We start from the raw sequence: 24,984 nt of genomic DNA, 5'->3' as shown, positions 1-24,984 counted from the left end.
ATGAAGAGGCTCCTTGGAGCGCTATCAAAGATTATAGGAGACACGGCTGGAGACCAGGGTTCATCCTGTGCAATCTGTTTTGAAAGTCATCTGAGGTAGACCATTTGTTCTGGGTGTGGATGTTGATTTGAACTAAATAAAGGGCTTGAAACCCAATAGTGGTGCCTCGAGTTGGGAGAAACACCCAAAGGGCTTCTGACTAGTGCAATGCAGGACTGAATAAAAGGCCTTGTCAAATTGAGAGCAATACTTTGGATAATGTGTTTCTGGACTACTGTGTAAGAACCATTTTTATTAAAGAGGAAATGATGAGAGCTAGAAATTGAATTGATATTACTATATAGCAGATAAAGCAGTTTGTTGCATAATTCTTCTCATAGGCTGTGTGTCATTGAATAGATGAAATGACTTAATTATTCTTTTACTTGCAGCAAACAAGTCAAAAAAAGATAATACGCTTTAATTTATGAAAACATGAAATGGTGTGTCATGTTAAAAAATAAAACAAAAGAATGACAAAAAAAATCAATCTTAAAAATGGCTAAAATTTGTTTTAAACTACACTGCTCAAAAAAAAAAAATAAAAATAAAGGAACACATTTTAATCAGAGTTCAGCATCAAGTCAGTTAAACTTCTGGGATATTGATCTGGTCAGTTAAGTAGCAGTGTGGGTTGTTAACTGGTTTCAGCTGCTTTGGTGCTACTGAAATTTACAACAGGTACACTAGAGGGGCAACAATGAGACAACGTCCAAAAACATGACTAGTTTTACAGGTGGAGGCCACTGATATTTTTTCCCTCCTCATATTTTATTTATTTATTGCATTTGGCTAGGGTCAGTGTCACTTATGGTAGCGTGAGGTGATGCCTGGACCCTACAGAGGTTGCACAGGTAGTCCAACTCCTCCAGGATGGTGCATCAATATGTGCCATTGATAGAGGGTTGGCTGTGTCTCCCAGCACAGTCTCAAGAGCATGAAGGAGACTCCAGGAGAGGGGCAATTAATCTAGGAGAGCTAAACAGGGCTGTGGAAGGTCCTTAACACCTGAAGATTCATGGAATATATTAGTAAATGTTTCCTTTGCTACCAAATATTTATCTGAGTAAGAATGAATTTTAATTGCTTGGCCTGTTGCAGTATAAACTAAGGCAAAAAAAAAGAGAGAGAGAGAAGAAAAAAGAAAGAAAAAAACAAATGAAACCCATCTCCATATTGTAAGAAAAACCTTTTATGGAGTGATCAGAAAAAATAAGTTGCAAAATTACCGATGGCACTCCTTTGAACTCCTAAAGAACTGTCACTCTATTAATCTTCACCTTAACTCACACAGTTAACAGTATTTTAGTGAGCAAGTAAATGTTCCATCTTCTCTAGGGTGGAGAGCTTGTAGCTGTGGCAGTAATGCTAATGCTAACGCTTGGTGAGCAGGGAGAAAAAGAGAGACCATTTGAATAGAGTTCCACTCAAACAGAGAGAGTTTGAAAATGATCAAAATTTTTTCACATTCATCCTGTTTAACTTTAGGATCTACATCCATATTTTTTTTATTTTATTTTTTTCTGATGGCACCAAGATTTATTGTGCAAAATGTTCTCAAACCTACAAACAGCCTACAGCTATAAAACCCCCCTGAGGTAGAGATAAATACACATTTTTAAGAAACTTAACCACGTGTTAGAGAACCTGGCAGAATTCACTGAAAGAAAACCTCTCCCCAGTATTCAAGCACCCTTGAGTAGCGATAATACTCCAATGCTTTGTCCACGTCAGCCAGAAGCTGGTGGTTAAGCTGGTTAGAATAAACAGAGAAGAATTGTGGGAATTCCGGTTTCAGAATAAAAGATTTAACGTTTTCTTTTAGTTTTTCAGTTATTTCTGAGTTATTGTACAGACTGTTACAGGTCTATCAGACAAAGCTCAGATCTTAGACTGGTCAACTAAAATATTTCTTCACAGGCCAGTGAAGAGATCATGTCCCATCTTGTTAATTACTTTCTCTGTTATCAAAACATTTGTGGAGATGCTCCTCCATCAATAGGTCATTTCGAGCTTCCAGGGTTGTTGTTTTGTTTTCCTGCTGTGGTAGAATGTTTCTTAATCACTGTAGTGACTCCACACTTGAAGTAGGGAGTACTGCACTGTTGACTTGCTCTTGAACTAATCAACAGATGATCCAGTTCCAAACATTGTTCCATTGATTGTTTATTTGCAAGTGTTTAACTGCAGAAACGCTGCACTCTCAAAAAAGGTCAAAACCAGTAACTTCATTATATTTACGAGGTTCAGGATTAACATATATACTTTGAGAAGTTTTCTTTGTTTATTCATTTTAATCTTATCAAATTGTACCTTTTTCCTCTTTATTTATTTTACATTCTGAGAGCAAATTCAGAAAATAATGCACATTTTCAGGTTTATTTATTTAGTTACATTAAAGATTTAAATATTCCCATTCCTAATGCACTTTAGGTTAAACAGGTGTGTATGTGTGTGTGTGTGTATGTGAAACTGCCTTGCCAGGACTTTGAGATTCTACTGTCCTGTCACCTCTATAACATCATCATCCGAACTGTCACCGCCATTCTCTGTACTCTGGTGTCTGTCTGGTTGGGTCAGAGCTGCCCCCAACAAGCTGGAAGTGGGATTGTTGAAGTGAGACAGGAAGCTGGATGTAGCTGAGCTGGAGTTGGGTGAAGAAAACCCCCCTGACCCTGAGAGGAGAGAGCTGGAGAACATCCTCGGCTCAGAGAGCAATGGCTGACTGTAGCTGAGGGGGAAACTTGATGAAAGCAGGCCAGCCATGTTGGGGTTCATCAAGTATGGAGGCAGAGAACCTGATGGTAGGGAGGAAGAAGCTGCTGCTGAGGGCGTCGATGACATAGGAATGGTGGTAGAGGCGGAGGAGAAAACAGTGGACAGAGAGGATGAGGAGGGGGTGGGAAGGTGCCCATTCCCTGTGGCAGGTTGTCTCAGTAGGTCTGGGCCTGCAGAGGGAAATATGGTCTGTAGGTCAGTCGGTGTTTGTCCTGGTGCTTGTAGGAATGATGATCCACCACTACCAGCCATTAGAAGCGGGTGACTAATGTGACCAAGGTTTCCAAGTAGGGAGGAGGAGTTCAGACCCACTGGAGGAAAACTAAGCCCACCAGAGCCCATAGATAGTCCAGGGAAATGAGCTGCAGCAGAAGTACGTTTGCCTCCTATTTGTGTGTTGCCCTGGTTTTCAGTACTCTTGCGTTTGGTGCCTTGCATCTCTAAAGATGATCTCAAGAGCTCGTCATTGAGTTGCCTACTGAGATCACGGGCCTGGTAGTTTTGTGAGGTGCTTCCATCTCCTGTTGGCACAGATGACATGTCTGATGGTGACACCAAATCATTCCCCATTCCAGATGCAGCAGCAGCATCACCTGTGGATGAAGTATAACGGCTGAGCTCTCTGAGAATCTCAGTGCCTAAGGGAGAGGAGGACCGCTGTTCGCCATTGGGGGAGCGCTGGTTTTGATCCACAGGGGAAGAACAGCCATTACTGGCTGGACGGATCCCTGAACCCTGGGTGTCTTTGGATCCTCTGATAACATGAATGCTCTCTCCCGCACTAATTCGAGCTTGAACATCTGTCGAGCTGTTGGCTCCTGGGATTACTATATCTGTTGTAGTGACAATCCTCTGCACGTAAACGCCGGCTTTCTGCAGAAAGTTGACAGGGAGACTGCCGGGAGAGCTGGAGCCAACCATGCCCATGCCTACCTGGCGAGGCATCATGGGTATTGGTGTTGATTGAATTGGCCTGACACTTGCCACGGGCTTATCATCTGGCCGTGTCATGGGACGCCACCCACGTTGGTTAAATGCTGGTATGTTTGTGAGTGTATAATCACTGGTTGGGTAATAGGGGGCATATGATGGACGAGAATAGGGCACAGAGGCTCGTTTCTCATCCTCATAGCTCTTCTTAGCAGCTCTCTTCTCTGCTTTGGTCAGTTTTGACTCCTTCCGGTCCACCAGCAGAGACTCGTGGTGGAAAGGTGGCTTGGTAATGAGGTGCGGATATAACTGACAAGCTTGAGATATCACTGTCTCGTATTCTCCCAGGGATTCTAGAAGGATTTTCTCAGCTTCAGGCTCCTCCTCTACAAAATGCAGTAGTGACTCCACCTCCTTACGAGTAAAGTTCAGCACTGGGTTCAGGTCATCAACCACACGGTCCGACATGCCCTGTTTGGAGACTTGTCTGTCATAGATCTTTTTCTCCAAGGTAAAGTCACAGACAAGACGGTAAATGTAGCAGGGCTTTCTCTGACCATATCGGTAAACCCTACACACAGCCTGGGCATCGTGACAGGGATTCCACGATGCATCAAACACAACTACACGATTGGCACCAATCAAATTTACCCCCAAACAGCTCGCTCTGGTAGAAAGCAGGAAGACCCATGTTGTGCTGTTTTCTGGGTCATTAAACTGATTGATAAGCCACTCCCTTTCTGAGGCAGATGTACTTCCATCCAATCTGTAGTAATTGAGGTTGCGAACCCAGTTTTGGCTCTGGCCATCAGTGGAGGCAATGCCTTGCGGCATGGGTCTCTTTGATAAGAAGTCCTCAATGACCGTCAGGGTGGACAAGCTTTGGCTAAAGACCAAAATCTTGTCTCTTCTTCTGACACTCTCATCAATCAAATGGAAGAGCAGAACCATCTTGGCAGAATTCTCCAGAACTCCTGTCTGGTAGTTGGACATTATGTCCTTTGCCCATTCATATGTGATGACTTGATTGGCTCTGTCCTGAGAGGAGTTGAGCGGTGGCAGGGTGCTGTTGACTTTACTGTTGCTTGAGTCTGCTACTTTGGATTTGAGGCCAGCACTGGGTGCAGGGCAGCGAGGGTTGCTAGCTGAAGTGATGTCATCAAGGTCCAGATCCTGCTCGTTGACCTGATTCTCTTTCTGCAAGGCTTCATAGAGCACATCTGGGTGATTCCAGATCTTGCAGCAAACACAGAAGGCTTTGAGTGGATTGAGGCCCAGCCAGCCACTGTTTCCTGCTTCTCGAAAGCGTTTCATGAACTCCGTATAGAGTGCCCTCTGAACGGGAGAGAGCCGTACCAGGATCACGTGCTCCTCCTTGATGGGAACCTGGTCTCGCAACACATCATGGCCTCGTCTCTGGACAAAACCCTCCAACAGGCTGTGCAACACGTGACTGCGGTAGCGCATCAAGCGAACATCTTGAGGTGTGCTGTCCACACACTGACCGTTTAGAATTGGACGCTCAAACATGTTGCTGAACTCCTGGCGTGTGCCTAAAAAGTCAGGCCTAACAAAGTCCACCATGCACCAGTATTCAATAAGGTTGTTCTGCAGGGGATAACCTGTCAGAACAACCCTGCGTCGGGAGCGGATGTTCTTTAGAGCCTGGGATGTGCTGGCATGGTAGTTCTTAATGCGATGGCCCTCATCACAGATCACCACATCGGGGCCAGGCCGGGCTATGGCTTTCTCGATATTTTTCATGAGTTCTTGCTGTCTATCTTCTTCATCCAGGTCAATGATGATTGGTCCAGCAGGCTTCTTTGATTTCCTTTTCTTGCCCATCACAAAGCTCTTCTTCATGGACAGCAGCCGATACATTTCATAACCCATGAGCAAAACGCCTCCATCTCTGGACCAGTCCTCCACAACCTTGGCCCTGGCCAGCGTTGTTTTGTGCTCATCGTTGAGAATGTGAACTTTGAATGTGCGACCAGTGACAATAGTGGGGTGAGTGTCAGGGGAGAGGGCTTCTTGAGATGGGAGCCAGAGGTTAAACTCTGTCAGCCAGTTCTGAAGTGTGTTTACAGGGACAATGGCAAGCACAGTGTGGGCCTCAGTATTCCTCAGCAGGATGTCAATAAAGGAAATGACTTGCACTGTTTTCCCCAGCCCCATGCTGTGAGCGAGGACGCAGCCAAAGCCACTGCTGATTTTATACCGCTCCAGAGACTCAATGAGGTTATCATAGAGAAACCGGATTCCCCCGATCTGATGAGGTTTGACAACCCTGGCCAGCAGTGGGGCGAGGAAAGTGTCTTTCTCCTCTGCAGGGTGATTGATATTAACTAGTACTCGACCTTGACTATCAGGCATGTTCAGAGCATCGTTGATGTGTGCTCCACTGCTCTCCTCTGTGCCGTGGGCACCATCAGGATCCTCATCAGCCGACTCACTGCTTATCTCTAGGGCGTCTTCGTCCCCAGAACTGAGCTCTATTACATCATCTCTAATGGGAAGTCCGGGCAACATAGGTTCTGCTTTTTCATCTTCTTCGCCACTGCTGTCCAGGCAGATCACATCCTGCTTGCTCAGGAGACCAGGGACCAAGTGAGACACTTCTCCTAAAATTGAAGCAGGATCCACTAGTTGAGAGTCTGGGACAGCTGGGGCTGGCGTAGGAAAGTCCTTCCTCTGCTGCTCCAGACGTTTCCGCCTCTCCATCTCTTCCTGCTGAGCAGCCTTGGTTCCAGCTTCCAGCTGATCCTCTTTCAGCAGCTTCCTGATATTTTTCCTCATGTGTGCAGGCTTAGATGGCTTTGAAGGTTTGGAGCCTTTGGGAGACTTTGAGGATTTGTTCAGTTTAGAGACTTTCTGTTTCTTTGTTTTACTGGAAGGTGGCCTGCTCTGGCTCGAGTTCTCTGGGCTCATTGGAGGCTGAGAACGAGAGTTGGGTCTTGAAGGGGCCCTGGAGGAAGGGCAGGATGCAGGCCGAGACGGAGGCTCAGAGGAAGGCTCTCCGGAGGTAGCTGAGGTGGAGTCCCTGTCATCCTGACCCGTTTCTGTCTGGCTCTGGGCACTTGGAGGTCGATCAACACTGTCATCTTCATCATCTCCATAATTTTCATCCTCATCTTCCTCCATGTCTTCATTGTCTTCCTCTTCCTCATTTTCCAAATACTCCTCTTCACTGTTAAGGCTGGCCTCCAGGTCACTTTCTGAAATTGCCTCTTCAGACATGGCGTCTTACAGGGCTCTCAAAGTATTACCTGCACACCTTCATCAGGAGCCCTTGTATAAGCGGACGCTGTACTATTTAAGAAGCCCGTGTGTTAGTGCTTCTAAAGATCATTCAATCAAAAAAGTACGGTAATTGTGTAAATGCACTGATAAAACGTTGCTAATCCATATTTTTATATATAATGAGATCTTGAAAGTAGCACTGTATCATCTGACTATTTAACTTTTACTCAAGAGTAAGTGTGAATGAAAAGCAGAAGACGATAAAAGAGTTCAGATGGTGCCCATCTAATTTTGGAACAAATTTTCTCATTTGTTCTTTGAATGTGAAAGTAGAAATTCAAAACACCAAGACTTTCCACAAAAACAAAATTAAACAAACAGGCTATGGTGGGGGAGTGCGAGGGCCTTGTGGCATTTTTTGCAGCTGAGATGTCGGCGCATGAGTCAACAATTAACACTACACAGCATCAAAACAAACTTTGTGTTTAGCAGCTGAAAGCATTTGGAGGTTTGAGCCAGGGGCTGAACTCCTTGGATTCAAGAAAGATGACAACTCTCAATTTCATTCAGTTTTATTTACAACAACACTCATCTCAGGGCACTTTACATAGGAAGGTAAAGACCTTACAATATGATAGAGAGAATGAGCCCTCATGAGCAAGCGCTTGGTAGAAAGGATAAAATAAAAAGAAACCTCAATAGAACCATGCTCAGGGAGCCAGGCCATATGCCTCTATTGGAGACTAAAGCAAAGACACAAAGGAGGTTCACAGAGAAACAAAGAAATATATGTATGTTTCAAAGTAATAACCAACTACAAATGAACTCCATGTAATAAACAAAGGCACTTCCCTTGCAGCCATTTGTTTTGTTTTCAGTTTCAGTTTAATTACCTTTAATTCTGTCTTGCTCTTTCCATTCTTTTTTTTTTTTTAAGAATTTGTGAGGTGTGTCTTATTGAAACTAACAACACTGCCAGGAAGTCTTTACCTTTGCTGCTAATGTGGCCTTTAGTTAAACACTATGACTCTGGGCTCCTGCTGTTTTAAAAAGAGTTACTGTAAATCTGGTTGTCTTTAATGGGAGTGACACCATCTGTTTATAGTATACATTCTTCTGTCTCTTTATTCTGGTATTTTGGTGTTTCTAAGGTGTCACTGCTTGAACATTGGTTACAGTGCATAGAAATGGTAGTCATGTCATTAGACATATCACCCCCTGAAATAATAAAAATCTGTCATTTAATGTGCTAGGGGCAGCATCCGTTTAATGAGAGACCAGTAAAATTTAAATGAAAGAATTTCATACTTGCTAACTAAAAAATATCAGGCCCTAATTCAACAACAACATTGAAAAGATGGAATCTGTAATAAATGTTGCCATCCCAGCCGGTTTTAATTGCATTCATCAAGGCTCCACACTTATTGCACAACTCTGGAATTTTTGGGTAAAACATTTCACCATCATGGTTAAAAAAAAATATAAAACCACCTTCAGGTCATCACAAAAGTCCCTTATGTTTATGTGATATCACATATGTGATATCATTGTTTTTCTACAGTTTATGGTTGTGATTCCCAAACTTTGTATGCACATGTGACCCACAAAAGCACAGCTGTGTTTACTAGAAATGGTTCTGTGCAGGTTAACTTGATTTGTATATGTGGAGGTTTAACAAACTTTTATGTTTTGACATTGACTGGAGCAAAAAAAAGTTTTATTTTTGCTTGCACCACAAAAGCTACAGTCAACTATGGATGTTTCTCTGCTTTAGATGCCTTTTCAACTTGTATTTACACAGATTTTTACACTGGTGAAGTCTTTCATATCAAAGTGTATAGCCAACACTTTTCCACTCCATATCAAAGGTTGGAGTGGATGGTCTTTTCTAATACTAATGGATATTTAGAAACACTGGGAATGGGTATTTATGTTTTAAAAAACCTAGATTGTGCATAATATTTGCCTTTTAAAAGTGATTGGAAAAGAAAGACTATAAATTTCTTATTTGAGAAGAGACTATTAGGAAAGGAAATGTTAGTGTGCCTCTGCAAATCATCACGTAGTTAGCCACCGCACTCTTGGATGAAGACACCAGTCTGCATCGCTTCACTTGACTCAGTGCCTGTCGCAGAGAAATCGAACTCTGTGGTCCCACCCTCCTTGGTGAACCACAACCTTTAGACAGGAATATCGACAGCAGGAAAAAGCTCATCAAACTGCTCTCAACATCTTTGGAAACTGTTACTCAGACAATTATATTAGACTAATCTGACTTCACCATCATCCAGCACATAACCATACAGCTTACCAGATGGCTTCAGCACTCGTTCTGCAAAGAGATGGGTCCGTCAGGTTCAAATCATTCACTGTGACACTAACCATACTTGGCATTATGACTTCAGTGAAACTGGTGTGACTACCACAAGTTCTAGCCACAAGAGGCTACTCCGACTGGTATGAGCTTAAATGCTACCATATGTGTGTAAACCTAAGCTGTGTAGTTGAACTCTGCTTTCATGAGCGCATGGTTATGGTAGCAGTGATGATTTAAAATCCTGTTAGAAATGCAGTTCCTTTAGGCAATCTGTTTCTGCTCAGCTGGTTTAAAGTTCAAGAGATAATCCTCAAGATCATTGTTTTTGTCATTTTGGCAGCACCTTTGGTGTGAAACATTCATTGCCATGGTGGTCTTGCTCTGTGCTTCCCAGAGTACACTGAGCTGTAATTCTAATCAAAGCACACCTTTCTTTCTCTTAATGGCTACCTCCAAACCAAAGTCAAATCAAGCCAGTCTAAATGACGAAACACTGCACACCTTCAGGCAAAGAAAACAAAGTTTTGTCAGTCTGTCACCATTTCTCATCCTCATCAAAACCTCAAGTCAAGATGGATCTTTTGTTTTGCTAGTAGCATGCTGTAACAATCCTCCAGTACAGGACAAAACACAAATTCTGTAGCATAATGGCTGAAAATCAGTTCTTCTTTTAACTGGATTGTGTGGGTCCATTTTGAGTTGGTTGCCACTCAGGAACCCCGGGGACACCCCCCCCCCCACACACACACACACACACAGACACATACACTATAACACAACCACCCATCTTTGTTGACATTTCTGTTTTGTATCAGCTTGAGTTTCCATGGATCTGATTTTATACAGCTGTGGTGCCCCTTTTGGAAACTGGTATATTCCAGGCTCCATGCTAATGTGCTTCAGAGAATGCTGCTCACCTGCAATTACACTTATATTACAGCAACTTATACAGTAGCTGCAGTGTTTCTTTTTTGGTTGGCATGAGTGGCATATGTGACTGTACTGAGAAAGGTTTCCCTGGACAGGAATTCACTGGTACTCTTTATTGGAATTTAGTATTAGTACAGAATTACCGTAACTATTTTGGCATTTTACTCTCAGCTGAAGAACTGAGAACAGGACCTTTAACTTATACTACAGCAGTGGTTGCAGTGTTTCTTTAGTGGTTGGCATGAGTGGTCACAGGACCTTTCAAAATTGATTGGATTATATTGAAATGACTGTTTAGATTAAGTACAATATAGATTACTCAAATGCTTTAACCTCTAGGAAACATTGCTTTAGTCAACTGTAGTTTTAATTTTATATTCAGTTTTGTCATTTAAAATTCTTCTTCTGCTCCCTTTATTGTCTGCTTTACACCACTTTGCATCACCTTGCTTTTTAAGCATCAATTATTATAAATCTCTGGCTCTCTTCCACAGTGTTTTTTTTGTCCTCTCTCCATCCCTTCGCCCCCTGCCTGTCACGGTAGATGGCTGTCCCTCTGTGAGCCTCCCTTAGTGGAAGTTTCTTCCTGGATATTTTGGGTCGTACATTGGTCCAATACAAAAAGCTGGATCTGACATCTGTGACAATGAGCTGATCTATGCCTCGATCCATTCAATTCTATATTGTTCTGTGCTTACTTCATCATGCAACGGCAGCAGCTAGTTGCAATATTGTAGCAGTTTGAAGGTATTTCAGGCTGCTTTTATGTATATGTTGTTGGTCAAAGTGAGCTGACACGCATGAAATCACCCAAAAATGACAGCTTTCTCTCTCTTGTTTATGTTCACTTTCATCATGTTTGGTCAGAGACCTTATCTAAGACGCTACATGGATGTTGTTTTGTGTAACACTTGTTGGTAAGCTTATATTATGATGCTTATATGTAAGTTCAGTAAGGAAGATCTACAATCACTCATCTGCCTGCTTTCCTGAGTGTTCGGCTGCTAGTCTATTTTTTTTTTTTTACATCACTTCCACTTCCCCACACTGTCAGACTCATTGCTGTAGTCCAATCATCTTCTTTTTCACCTTTTCCGAGCCAATCAGCCTCCATTCTGCATACTTTAAATCTCAGTTCGCTTCTGTCATTCTGCCTTTCAGACTCTCGGTCATGTAACCCACCTGCTCCCCATCTCTGCTTCACCCCATCCAAGACTCCATCTTCATCTTCACCACCACTGGCATCTAGACTCCGGAGGGTCATGTCCTAAATCTTATCACCACTGGGATTCCATTCTGCTATCATAGATCTAATCCACAAATAACTTAATTGAGTTCTGTATCTCAGTAAATCATATTCAGGTTTTCCAAATGATCTCTCCCTTTGGAAACACATATAACACGTTGCTGTCAGTGTCATTAAATATTATTTCACTTCAGCTGACACCTGTCAGCTCCACACTTATGTGTGAGGAGGAAAAAAGGATAAACTACTGTGACTGTAAATGACAGGAGTTTGCAGCCTAATGACTCGCACTGATCTGAAATCAGACCAGTGCAAATAAATGAGATGAATAGCACCAGTACATCATTTTTTTTCCCCACTGTATTTGTCGTTTCTAAACCATACATCATAGCAGTTTGGAATTGGCAGAGAAGATTTGGCAAGTTTTTCATGGGCACAGCTCTTACTGTAAATACTTGAAATACATAAAGTTGGTTAAACTTCTCTCTAAGCTGTGACACCTGCAACGCACCACTCTGCCATCCTAAATTATGGAACAAAATAGTATAACTGTAATGAGTAATTGCTCCTCATTATGTAGAAAATAATGGCGATCGCTGTTTGTTTTAGTCTGTCACTTCACAATATGTCAAGGGGAAATTGCACAGTGGTCCTAAATCCTCCGGAAAAGTGACAAGGTAAACATCTGACTCAAAGATAAGCGTGTGAGTTTTCTGTGTTGGTGGTGGTAAGGATTTGATTCCCGAAACAAAGGGCATGGGCTGTTCCTGTTAAATCCTACATGCAACATTGATGGAGGGAAATGCCAGTATGAGCATTTTCCTGTACAGTAAACCCTCTCAATAGATATTGTATCATAATGATTTATTTCAAGGATTTGATTGTTTTGTTTTAGAAAGACACGTGTTTGACAACTCTTATCTGGTAAGGTCATATATTTTAAGTTATTTGATTTCCATTTAGCTTCAGAGTTTATAAATACCAATTCTATTTTTTGACCTAAGTACAGCCCAGCTGCACAGTACTGAGCTGAGTTTCTGAACCTCATTTAGAATTCAATTGCCAGTAAACCAAGGCCTTTTTTGATATTTTTGAGCCTCTTTATCACAGTCTGGGTAGTGCCTGAGTAAGAACAAATCAGCTTCCTTTCTTAAAAGATACAGCACAGGAAAGGCTCCACCAAATCCTTACACATCAGGAACATTAACAATGTTGAGTAGATGGAAAACACAGGCCTCCCTGATAACCCCCACCCAAAAGAATAGGCCCTTTCCTCACCCACTCCTACCTTGCTTCAATAAAGTTTTTACAACTTCAGATAACCTTCTCTGAGTATAGCACTGCTGATTAATGCAGTGATTTTAGTCATCACCAGAGAATAGTTAATAATTAATTTAAAACAGACATAATGCCGTAGTGTCTTATCTTATCAATCCAGCCTAAAATTTCCAAGAGATTCAAAAAGTCTTTGCAACTTAGAGGGGAAAATGAAAAATGTTTAAGAGTACTCCAGTAACCCAAGTCCATGAGCTCGCAGTAAGTAACAGTGACAACCCCTGCGTCACATTTTCCCTCGTGGTTTTGTTGGGCTGGGGTCTCCATTCAAGTCAATTTAATCCTATCAAAATAAACTTTGGAGTGTGCTCTGAGTTCTACAGCACCTGCAGCACTGTAGGTATGACTGGTCTTTCATTCCAGATGAGTGTTTAACTGTCTCAAACCAAACCACCACCCCTGTGCAGTATACATATTGTTTCATTTTGGGGCTTGTCCGCATGTTTACACGTCAAACCACATAAAAAGTCATGCAAACTGTCATGTACACAAACCACATTTGAGAAGAAGTAAATCCATATCAACACTTTCTCCATTACAGAATTTTCTATGGAGAAATAAAGCCCAGTGCTGTTGAACTTGTTAAACCCTGCCCCCCTGCAGGGAAGTGGGGGAGTGGAGGGATTCGGGGGGGGGGGGGGGGGGGGGGGGGGGGGGCTTGGGTCTGCTGAATGAACATAACAAACGTTCTGTGGCTTTGAACTGCAAACAAATCATAAAAACAAAGCATTTATCATTAAAAGCAATGCCCTACACATACTATAAAAATATGAATAGTAATTTTATTGGACACTTAGGGTTGGAATTTAACCTGTGGGTGTGCATTGCAGTAGATGAATGTGTATGGAAAGTGGTGCGGGCAGTGGAATAACAAACTGGACTATTCAGGACAGAATCTGCATGAGAGATGAGACATTTCCATGGAATCAGAGGGAGGAGTGCAGCTCTAACGAACCTGCCTGTAGTAATTTTTGACTTTAGGAGATAAGCCAAGGAGATAAAATGCCCCCACCCCCCCGCAAATGCACCGTAATGGCCAATATTCACTTGGAGCCCATTCTCCTCCTGTGGCTTGACACAGAGTATTGGAAAAGCAATGAAATGAGGGTTTGAAATGAGAAATGAGGGTTTGCAAATCACATCATTACAGTAGACATTATTTGATATGAACAGCAGATGCTACATAGTCTTTCTGCCTTTAAACATTAAATTACTTAAAAAATATTTTTGAAACGTTATATAACAAGCAACTGCATGCTCCGTGGTATCCCATGTGCTAAGATACTTCTGTTTTTAGACATCAGATGCCGCAAAACAAGTTGCATGTTATTCAAATGCACACAGGGTTCCCGCAATTATTCAAAAACACAATAGAAATCCAAGGCCAATTTTCCTCTTTTTTTTTTTTTGCAAAACTGCAACTGCATACATTTGTTGATTGCAACAAATATGGGGTAGGTACTGTAGCATACATTTTTTTCTGTGCATACCGTCTTGTATTAACAGATGCTTTCTATTCTTCATGCCACATATAAGGGCAAAGAGTGAATATGACCATCACATTTTTGTGTAATGCTGTGCTACATTAGTAATATACAAGGTTGATAAAACGACATACTGTATACATTATTAATGCAATGTCAAATTAGGGACATTATTTTCCTTTTGTTAAAAAGCAAGGGATTTAAAGGGGTAGGATCTCAGTAGACTGGTGAATTAGCTGGAAATTTCTATTACTTTCTTTGGCAGCCAACCACTTCCTCTAGCAGTGTGTGTGCTATGTCCCAGGTGTGCTGTTCTTGACCTCAGAGCTTTGTATTAAAGCACACATTGCAGACCGGACTGAGCAACAGTCACCAGCCACTTAAAACTTTACACAGACTCACTGCTTTTTGGTTTTTGATTGTGTTCGGAAGAATAATTTAACGTCACATAGCTGGTGTTGTTGCTATGTAATGAACTGTTTAGGGCTATAAAATGGATCTATTGTTTTAAAACAATCATTTACCTGTGGTTTTCGCCCTGTTGCGTCAATTTGCATGATTTATACCTTTGGCACCAAATTTAATCACTGTTATTCTAGATTACCAAACATCTGTCACACCTGTTACAATATCAGTCATGAACAATTATTTTCGTATTGTTTCTCTGGCAGTTCCACTGTTTGAATGGTTTAAGTGAGTGGTGAACTCATCAGTAAATGCTCAACCTAGTTTTTCCAGTTCCGTACAGTACTGTGCAAAGGTCTCGAGCCACCCCTCATTTCTTTAAATGTTGCTAGAGAAATGGGAAATAGGTGCAGTAATTTACTGAAACATGCAGAAACATACATGGAAATAAGTATATAAGGCAAAAAAAAAAAAAAAGAAAAATAGTTTGTACAATTCTAGCAAACTTGAAAGTCAATATTTGGTAGACCACCTTCTTATAATTTCTTTAAGTAGTCTTCAGGAATTATATGGTAAATGGACTAGTTATATAGGGGTTTTCTACTCTGTCTGAGCACTCAAAGCACTTATACAACATGTTTACATTTTCCCCATTCACACAAGCACTTCCATGATTACCGTATTTTTCGGACTATAAGCCGCTACTTTTTTCCCACGTTTTGAACCATGCGGCTTATAGCCCGGTGCGGCGTTTCTGTGGATTTTTCTTTAACCACCAGGGGGCTCTTTAGCAGGATATGAATCATGGGACGTCAAAGTTGGAAATCAAAGAAGAAAGCGCCAACAAGTGCTAGCAGCAGGCACAAAAGAGATTTTTTTCAAACTCCCTCATCATGGAAACCACAAAAAGAACTTCCTATGATGCCGCTTTTAAGTTGAGGGCTATCGACCTGGCACTACAGGAGGGAAATAGAGCCGCTGCACGTAAGCTCGGCGTGAACGAATCAATGGTGAATTGACTTGTTATAACTCAAATTTGGGGTTGTCTGTCCCCCTCTGCTGAGTGCCGAGTAATTGTGGAAAACCGAGAGCGGCGGAGATACCAGCGGCTTATAGCCCGGTGCGGCTTATATATGTACGTTTCCAGTTTTTTCCAAAAAATTTGTAGGTGCGGCTTATAGTATGGTGCGCTCTATAGTCCGGAAAATACGGTAACTAAGCTAAGTGCTTTCATTATCTAACATTCACACTCCAACGCTTGTGTCAGAGAGCAACTTGGGGTTCAGTATCTTGCCCAAGGATACTTTGACATGCAGCCTGAAGCAGCCAGGAATCAAACCGCCAACCTTGCAATCAGTAGGTGACCTGCTCTACCTTCTGAGCTACAGCCACCCCACAGTGTCTGAAAGTTATAGGACATAACTTTCAGACACTGTTCACCTGCTGTTTTTTTTTTTTTTTTTGGCATTATCCACCATTTGTCCACTTTTCTCTATTATGGACGCATTGCACACCATGCTGAGATAGGCTAAGTTTTGGGCTAGTGGGTCTTTGAATCACCTTGTTGGTGCAAAAATACAATTTAATGCCTGTCAAGATCTGTTATCTTTGGCATATTTCATAGATTCAAATAAAGAAATGCAAATAAATTATGTGTTTTTGCAGCAGGGTGCTTATAACAAAGTGCCTAAAGATAAAATTTTAAATTGATTCTTTTTCTTGTTGTTTAGTTATATGCAGACGCAACACAAAAGAGAGGGGGACAGAGAAAAATGGCAGGAGCACACAGGAAGGCAAAGAGACCATGACAATTTTATGCTTGTCAAACAGTTTTATCTTTGGCATTTTTAGAGATTCAGCTAAAAAATGGGTACAAATTACTGTATGTGTTTTGGCAAAAGGCTACCAGTAACAGAAAGGGTGAAGAAGGATGCAATTTAAAATAGTTTCTTTACTAAGTTGTCTGTTATGTGCAGGGCTCAATACTTTTGCACAGCACTATATGCTGCTTAGTGGTATAAGCTAAAACCCAAAATGCCAGCAGTATCGATATGTCATTGTATATAAGTGTACAAATAATACAACACCATGAAAGGTTTAATGCCTATTAGGCAACCAATCGAAAGCGACAGTCTGATCAGATTTTCCATTTGGGAGGGGATATTTTTGGCTCTAGATGTTTGTCTTCTTGAGTTGGATTTTTGTGTCCACAATTGATGCTCTCATTATAATCTTAATTCCTGTTTCAGCTTTACATCACAAACTTTAAGTGGAATCAACCCCAGTCACACAAAATCAAGATTAGCCCTGACTGATGTAATGTGCTCCACTGGGAATGAGTCAGTGGTGGCAGTTTGTAGAGAGAGTCTTTCCTGTAGTAGGTTCCACACAGAGCACCAAGGATTGAGTAAAAACAAACAAACAAACAAAAAACAACCCCCCCCCCCCCCCCCACCCAAAAAACAAACAAACAAAAAAAAAACATTAAGATACACTATACCTGCAGTTTTTAGGTTTATTCCCACTGATTAGTAAACATTTGCATGTTAATATAGTTTTAGTCTTACAAAGAAAACTGCCGTCACTAATAGATTAGTGATTTATGAGGGTGGCTCACATGCTCTGCAGTGTTTGTGTGGCAGTTTTCTTTAAGGATGCAATATTTTCAGACTATTCTTCAAGTACTGTTGGCATCATTGTTCAACACATGAAAGACTGTCAAACTTGTATAAACTGATAACTCAAATAAGGATTGTGTACAATTATAGAAGCATTGATGACAGAACACAATGCACTGGCCAAACCCAAACACCCAGCCTCTGTTTATAGTTACCATTCCTGTCATCTACTGAGTAACTAATGACTCATTAGTGTGGCTCAAGATGTGGCGTATTCCTACGGCAAACATAAACTTATGAGATGATCAAACCTCCAGCTCACCATAGAACCACTGGAGGTGCGGCTTTGGGTAGACCCACTTTGTTTCGGAAACCCATGTTCTTATTCCTCTCATCTTCCCTTGGCTGTTGTCGACTGCTATAATATGGCGGACTTCCGTAATGTAAAACAGCTGGATGTGACCCTTCCAGGAATTCCCCTTGAAGCTTCCGTTGCTGTCACTTATTGATGCAAAGGGTAGATGAGAAATGGCCCGTTGCACTGGGTACCACAGGCAAGCTCATTTCCAGCTAGTGAGATGCTTTGGTTTTTGCATTAGGCTGAAGCAGTAAAATTGAGCTAAGGGTGCTTTGAGTTCTTATCTTGGGGTTTAAGTTCTGCTAGTGGCCTGCCCAACAGGAAGGGAACGGTGACACAAATTCCCCGTTCGTACTCCCATGACGACAGTCTCTGTGCTTCCTATTAGGTGAACACTGCCTGTTTCCTTCCCCACAAAACTGGAAGGAAGGTAGGAGTGCTATTTTTACTTCAAGCCTGAGTGGAGCTTTGCACTAAAAGGACCACAACTTTCAGTGACCCACAGTTATTAGAAAGGGAAGCATGTGTGAGAGTGTGTGGTTGAAAAACACTTTGTCACAGCCTATTCAGTGGTGTGCATGATGGCCAGTAAACCAGTCTCTCAACTTTGAGGACTTCTAGCATTTGATGACAGAATCACCTCAAATGTCACCAATAATGAGCTAAAATAATGTTCACAGTCTCACCGTGTAACCAGTCGTGTTGTTGGCTCTGTCACAGCATAAACACCTACTATATTATTAACAAGTCATTTATTTATAAAGCCTTCAAATTAGCGCATGAGGTCATTTTGGCTCTAAGTGTTTGACTACTGTAAAGCTACATTTTAACCTTACTTTATAAGTTAGAGGAACACCTGCAAACATTACCAGCGTTGAGATGTGTCCTGTTCAGCTAGTCCTGCATTGTGATCACTTCCAACAAGTTTGCTCTGATTTAAAACATAAAACAACTGAGAAAACATAGCAAAGATGTGTCTGCAATTTATACGCCAGATTAACAATTCATGTTATATGCTCTGATACGAGGAAGTTAAATCTCCAAAACAATCTGTCCGAGTGAGTTAACTTAACAACTCACTATTTTTATGTCTAAGTTCAGGCCAGTGAATGGAAATCCCATCATCTGGATCTATTAAAATTGTGCTGAAAACAGTGTTTCTGGGGTCACCCTGCCCCAAAGTAGATTTTAAGGGAGATTCACATAAAGCTATTTGCATGTTGTAAGTTCTGTAGATTCTTGCACTATTGAGTAGTCAATCAAACTAATTATAGCGCTTTAATGTGAAGGCTGAACTTGACCCCTTTGTGAGAGCTGCTGCTCTTCCTGCCTCCAGCTTACCCTCTTTTATGCTCTAATCGTCTTTATGTGATTATTTTATTTTATCTTTTTATTGGTGGGGGTGACTAAGACATGTCCAAAGACATGCTTGTTAAGTTCATTGCTGATTCTAAATTGGCTGTAGGTGTTAATGTGAGCATGCACGGTTGTCTGTCTCTCTGTGTTAGCCTTGATGAACTGGCAACTGGTCCAGGGAGTATCCCACTTCTCATCCTGACAGCTGGAATAAGCTCCTAGAAAAACAAATCTTTCATTCTATAATATTTTGGTCTGGACCAAATATCATTATCTATTATCAGAGCATGAATATCGATCTGTAATATTTATATGTTTTAAGACTTGAAGACCTTGTCCTCTTGACTGTTACAGACACTAAACTTGACTGAAGGTCTTCTTTTCTTGTGCTCAACTGATATTTGTTGAGCTTGTGACAAAAAAGCAAATATTCTGTTATCTGCTGGTGAATGAGCCTAATAAGAAATGAATTGACAGTAAAAGGTGGAAACCCTCTTGAGCGTATCCATCCACTGTCTTAACCACTTATTCATTTCAGGGTCACAGAGGGGCTGGAGCCTATCCCCTGTCATAAGGCATATGCCAGTCTATCACCGCAGTCTTGAACCCCTGACCTCTTAATGATACAGCATTTCAAAACTATTATGATAGTGTGAAAGGGTACTTGGAAATGAAAAAGAAAGAGCTCAATAACTACTTCCATACATACTCTCTTTGTTTTGTTTTTTTGTTTTTTTGTCTTGTAAGTAGTGAGTATACACTGTAAAAATGAATTATTCAATGAGTCTTCTTCAAAAGCAACAAAGAAGTACCTCTATATTTTCAGGAAAAAATGTACTTTATGGTATTCTTTGAAGATGGTTCATTTGCTAATGAAGAGGCTCTCCACACATAATGCAGGACCATCATTTTATTTGCAATTCTAAAGCCCCTCTTTCCAGCTTTTTTGATTTCCTTCTCATTTTTTAGAGTGCATTGACCAGTGCTTTCAAGTACCAAGAGTTCACAGTAAATTACGGTACTGATAAAAAAAAAAACGGCACAAGTCTGGCATGGGTCTTTTCTCACTAGATTATGGTAACAAGACCTCCTGGCTCTGTAATAGCAAACCCCTTTAGATTTAAGGATGATTGTGAGCACTCTCAAAATGATAAGTTTACAGAGTCGTCCAGAGCTGGCAGCAATCCGAATTCACTTGTGGTGCACTTTGATATCTTTGCAAGTGTAAGAGACATCTGTGGGCTTGCTCAAAAGACTGATTTTATTTTTGTTTTGCCTCTGACTCTGCACTTTTCAGGCAATTAGCATTCAATGGAGGATAGGACTGCTGTAAGCCTTCACTGAACAACATGTAGAGCTGCTCCCTAGGGACCACTATGAGGGAACTAGTTTTAAACCTGCACCTTTGGGATGCCTGAAAAATTCTGTGACAGGTTTTTACAGCAGCACTAATTTAGGTTAAAAGGCACACCCATTTATAAACACTAGTACATGACATTTATTTCATCTTATTCCTATTTTTTTTTTAGTAAATTAAGAGACTGTGCAGGGACACCTCTTCTTCTACATAGCGTTGTTCGATTATGGCATATGGAAGATGAGCAAGCAAGAGACAAGGAGTGCTGCAGGTAGGCAGAAGCTCAGTAGGTAATGGAGGTCCAGATGGCCCAGCACAGTTGCTTTCTTTACTACAGGAGTTAATTTGATAGACATACAAACTCGTATATTGAATGAGGTGTGTAAATACACCTGTAATAATTTGGGAACTAGCCTTGAGGAAAAACATCAAAAGAAAAAAGAAAGGAAAAAAAATGTATTCATGCATGCATAATCAGTGACAAATATATAATACATATGCAAAACAATGTAAAGGACATAATTGTTTACATGTACCTCTTACTAGTAAGAGGAAATCCTCCACCATTCAGGTACCCAGGCACAGTACTGCTTCTATAGCACTCACAAAAAAATAACATACAAATTTAGCTCCTGATGGGCTGGCATTAATCTTGTAGTCTTAGTTAAGTGTTACACAGATGTGTGACTGGTAAATTAAGACTTGTTTACAACCTACACTGCATTTAGGTGGATTTCTGACTCTCTCAAAGTCAGAGTGCCATCTTTTCCTGAGCCTAATTTACATGTCTCTCTTCTCTTTGTTGTAGTAAGGCTTAAAGGGAAGGTACTAATCCCAAAGTTTTGGCTTGTCTCTGTCTTTCCTCAGAGGCTCTTCATCAGTTCAAATAACAATGTACAGCAACAGGAACAATTTGTTTGCTCATATCTTTCTTCTTTAGCATCTGCCTGCATGATATTTGAAAGTATACAATAAATTCCCTACTGATTTCATAATAAGTCAAAAAGTCTGAGAGAGGTAAACCATGAGTACCAAAATCTGCTGAGCAGCTGGCATGCTCTCATTTGTTGGCCTAAACACTGAAGTTGTAGGCTCAGTAAGTTGCTATATCTCCCTTTAAAGAGTGTTTGTAAGTAATAACATTACGCTAAATGACATGCAGGTAATGAGGTACAATGCGGCTAATTGCTCTAATTACCTGACGTGAAAAACGATCGTCTCCCAGGGATATGCCAGTTTGTAGCTTTGGAAAGAAGCGCAGCTGTCGCCAGCTGAAGCTTTATTAGAGATAGGCCTAATTACAGAGCAATTCACACAAATTACTTTCTGTCTAATGCACATGCAGCCGTGAGAGGGACAGGAAATTTGGGAAAGTAGAGAATGACGTGTTAGAATCGAGTCACGTTTCAGAAAAATCCTTAAACCACATAAAAAGGAATCAGAAGATTTCTTGTAACGTTAATTAACCAGTGCCAGTGCAGTGAATCACAACCACTTAGTTGAAGAACGCTTAACAATCAGTCACTTATGGACACAGGTAATCCTTTCTGAGAGCTGTCCATGTTTTTAACTGTTCATGAGAGAGCAGCCCAGTAGGATTTTTAATCATAGGACTTAGTTTCTGCAATTCTCAGGTCATTACTTCAGGTTTTGCCTTGAAATAAAAACATGCATCAGTGTATCTGAAATAAAGTCTAAAGAAATAAGTAAGCACATGAAATATTGCCCAATGTACACAAAAAGGGAATCTAGTTTTATAAAACTGTTCTGTAGTGTGGTATTAACACTGCCAAAGCAAACTTGGTAAAGGACATTAGAAACTAATTTCCATACAACTGAAAAATCATGTTGTTTTCAGATGCTGGCTTTTAATTCTAGTTACTACTGGCATATCTTGTAGATCCTTTCATCTTTCTTTCATCAGCAGCTGTTGCACCGCTGGCCTGGAACACTTTTCTGATCACTTTCTGCAAAAAAAAACTGTGAAACAGTGTGTCCTTTTCTGCCACACCATTGTAAGCTTGCCATTGGCAAAGTGAGATCAATGCATTTAAATGTGTACGGGCCTGCATTTAATTCCCTTAAGGATGTGACCTCAGACAGCAAACCATTGGAGGCATGTTGAGCCACTTACTGCTAGAGAACTTCAGTGAGACCAGACTGTTGGGCATATTATTAGTCCTGATAGGAAAATTAGTGCTGATTCACAGAGATCTTCTTATGGACTACAGCAGTGATGACTCATTTTTAAACTGACTGCCTCTGTTTCTATCATTTGTATGTCTGTGTGTGTCTGGGTTATGTGTGTTGTCATTTTTTGTGTTGAGTTACCAGAAGTACAAAGGGAAGATGCAGATTGGTCAGTCCGTCATGCTTCTCTGCATCGTGTGTGATCCAAGAACCTCATTAGGCCAATGAGTCTTAGAATATCTTCATGATCTGTGGGCATTACAGCACGCAGTAATTTGTTCCATACAGCCTCAGAAGTAGGAAATTTCTCGTCAGGCTTCCAATCTCCCTTTATTTTATTCTGAGGTAGTGTCCCTGTGGATGCTATCCTCTTGAGTGCAAACAGGCTTTCAAGAGAGTAGTATTTATTAAGAGTATTCATCAATATATTAGATATTATAATATATATTTGCCTTCTATACTAATTATATAAAATCACATTTATATAATGCATGCTTTATCAATGTACAAATATTTATTTACAGATATGTTTGTGTTTTGTGTTTGTGTGTTGTGTTAGATTTGGCTAAATTACTAGAGGATATGTTTGTGTGTGTGAGTCGATAGGAGAGGTTTTCATGTTTTCATGCTGCTTTTTGATTTCCAAATCCTTGCACAACAGAAAGAACTCCTCCTATTTTACTACTTTACACAGTTACACAATTCTATAGCTCAGCATATACTGTACTTCCACAGTCCTTAGTGTGCAGTTCTGGAGCTCTGCAAGTCACCAGTGCATTTGTTATAATTAGTCTGAAAATGAAGAGTTTTCTGACATCTTGAATTTTTTGAGCTCTTCATACTATTAGGATCAATGCAAATGGCTTTAAGATTATAAGTTTTGTTAATGTAAAGCACCTATTTGCCAATTTCAACTGAATGGAATTAGAACTTCCAACATACATATATTACATCCAGAACATAAAAGAAATTGATTAATTGGTCTCTGAGGTAGATTTTCTGCAGTGAAATACACAGAATGAAACTACCGTATTTTTCGGGCTATAAGGTGCACTTAAAATCCTTAAATTTCCTCAAAAATTGGCAGTGCGCCTTATAATCCAGTGTCTTATGTATGAATTCTTGTTGGGCTTACTGACCTTGAAACAATTTTATGTGGTACACTGCGCTCAAAAATCTGTCGAAATCTTTTAGTGCGACTTTGGTGAGGGACGTTTAATGAATATCGAAATTTTCCAGAGCGTACAAAGCGTACAACAAAGGGGAGGGGGGTAACACCCAGCGTATGCTTTTCAAATAGTTGAGCGCTGCCGTCTGACCGCTGATGGCTGAAGAATCCACACCACTGCACCATTGCGTGGTCTGCAGCGATATTTCCTCCGGTCTGGCAGATCAGTTCAAAGGCCTCATTGAATTCTGTAAAATAGTCCATCATCGATTCACAAAATGACTCTACTGACGATATTAGACAGGAACAAGCTGCGAGTGTGGCGCAGCAGGTATGGAAAGCAGCCGGAGATGAATTCACCAAGAAGCGGAAGCATTGTTCCAAAAATAGAAACCGTAAGCAGTAAACTGCAGAAAATGATAATGTGTTTGGCCTATTTTCATCTATGTTGGCCCGTATATTTGTGCGTAATCTGGCGATCAGCGGCCAGCGCTGTTGCCAACTTTTGTGCAGCAAAACTCGCTATGGGCTGTCTCAAAAGTAACTAGAAGTCGCTGAAGGACGAATCGAGGTTCGGGGGTGTGTTGTCCACCTCAGTGCCAAAGAGAGGTCCGGGCGATGCCACAGCGTATGAAGGGACGCTGTACGAGCGCTGTATGTACACAAGACACGGTGACAGCGGAGCTTTCAGGTTTCCGGTGTTGAGTCAAAAAGGGATTTCCTTTTTTTTTTTTTTAAATATTTTTTCTTTGCTTATATTGGTAAATATACTGGTGCACAGGATTTATGAAGGGCTTATATATAAAATGAAGAAATTACTTGTTTTTACCCTCATTAATAAAGAATTGTAGCGTCTGTTAAGACGTTGAAGGAGATGGCGACAGATTGCCAGCAAAAGTTGCCCTTTTATTAACAATTAAATGGTTGCTGTGTGCCGCAACCAAAACAAAACAGTAACAACAACGAGACTGACTCGGATAATGACGAGAGGGAACCCGGCATGCTTGATGCCGAAATCGCCCAACTGTTCAACTCAGACACTGAAGATGAGGAATTTGATGGATTTGTGGAAGATGAATGATTTAAAATGTGAGTATTTTTCTGTATTTGTTACAACTGAACAATATTCTGAGTTATTGTGAATGAGTTGAAGAAAGTTGGACTTACCTGACCCTTTTGTTTTGCTCTACATATGGTTTATCGTGCGCCTTATAACCCGGTGCGCCTTAT

The 24,984-nt window shown here is 40.9% G+C and overlaps 1 protein-coding gene across 1 annotated transcript; it reads right to left on the bottom strand.

The window, feature by feature from the left end:
• Positions 1-2,488: 2,488 nt before the first annotated feature.
• On the bottom strand, positions 2,489-7,159 carry LOC115779166 (helicase ARIP4-like). Its single transcript, XM_030727680.1, has one exon. It carries the CDS (start codon positions 6,985-6,987, stop codon positions 2,536-2,538), a length of 4,452 nt encoding a protein of 1,483 aa, XP_030583540.1. The 5' UTR covers positions 6,988-7,159; the 3' UTR covers positions 2,489-2,535.
• Positions 7,160-24,984: the final 17,825 nt, after the last annotated feature.

The sequence above is a fragment of the Archocentrus centrarchus genome, chromosome 4, assembly GCF_007364275.1.
Source record: "Archocentrus centrarchus isolate MPI-CPG fArcCen1 chromosome 4, fArcCen1, whole genome shotgun sequence".
Lineage (NCBI taxonomy): Eukaryota > Metazoa > Chordata > Actinopteri > Cichliformes > Cichlidae > Archocentrus > Archocentrus centrarchus.
This window is presented reverse-complemented; position numbering and strand designations above follow the sequence as displayed.

Bases quoted from the DNA above. Each gene is read 5' to 3' on its own strand.
- LOC115779166 (XM_030727680.1), bottom strand. From the start codon at position 6,987: ATGTCTGAAGAGGCAATTTCAGAAAGTGACCTGGAGGCCAGCCTTAAC.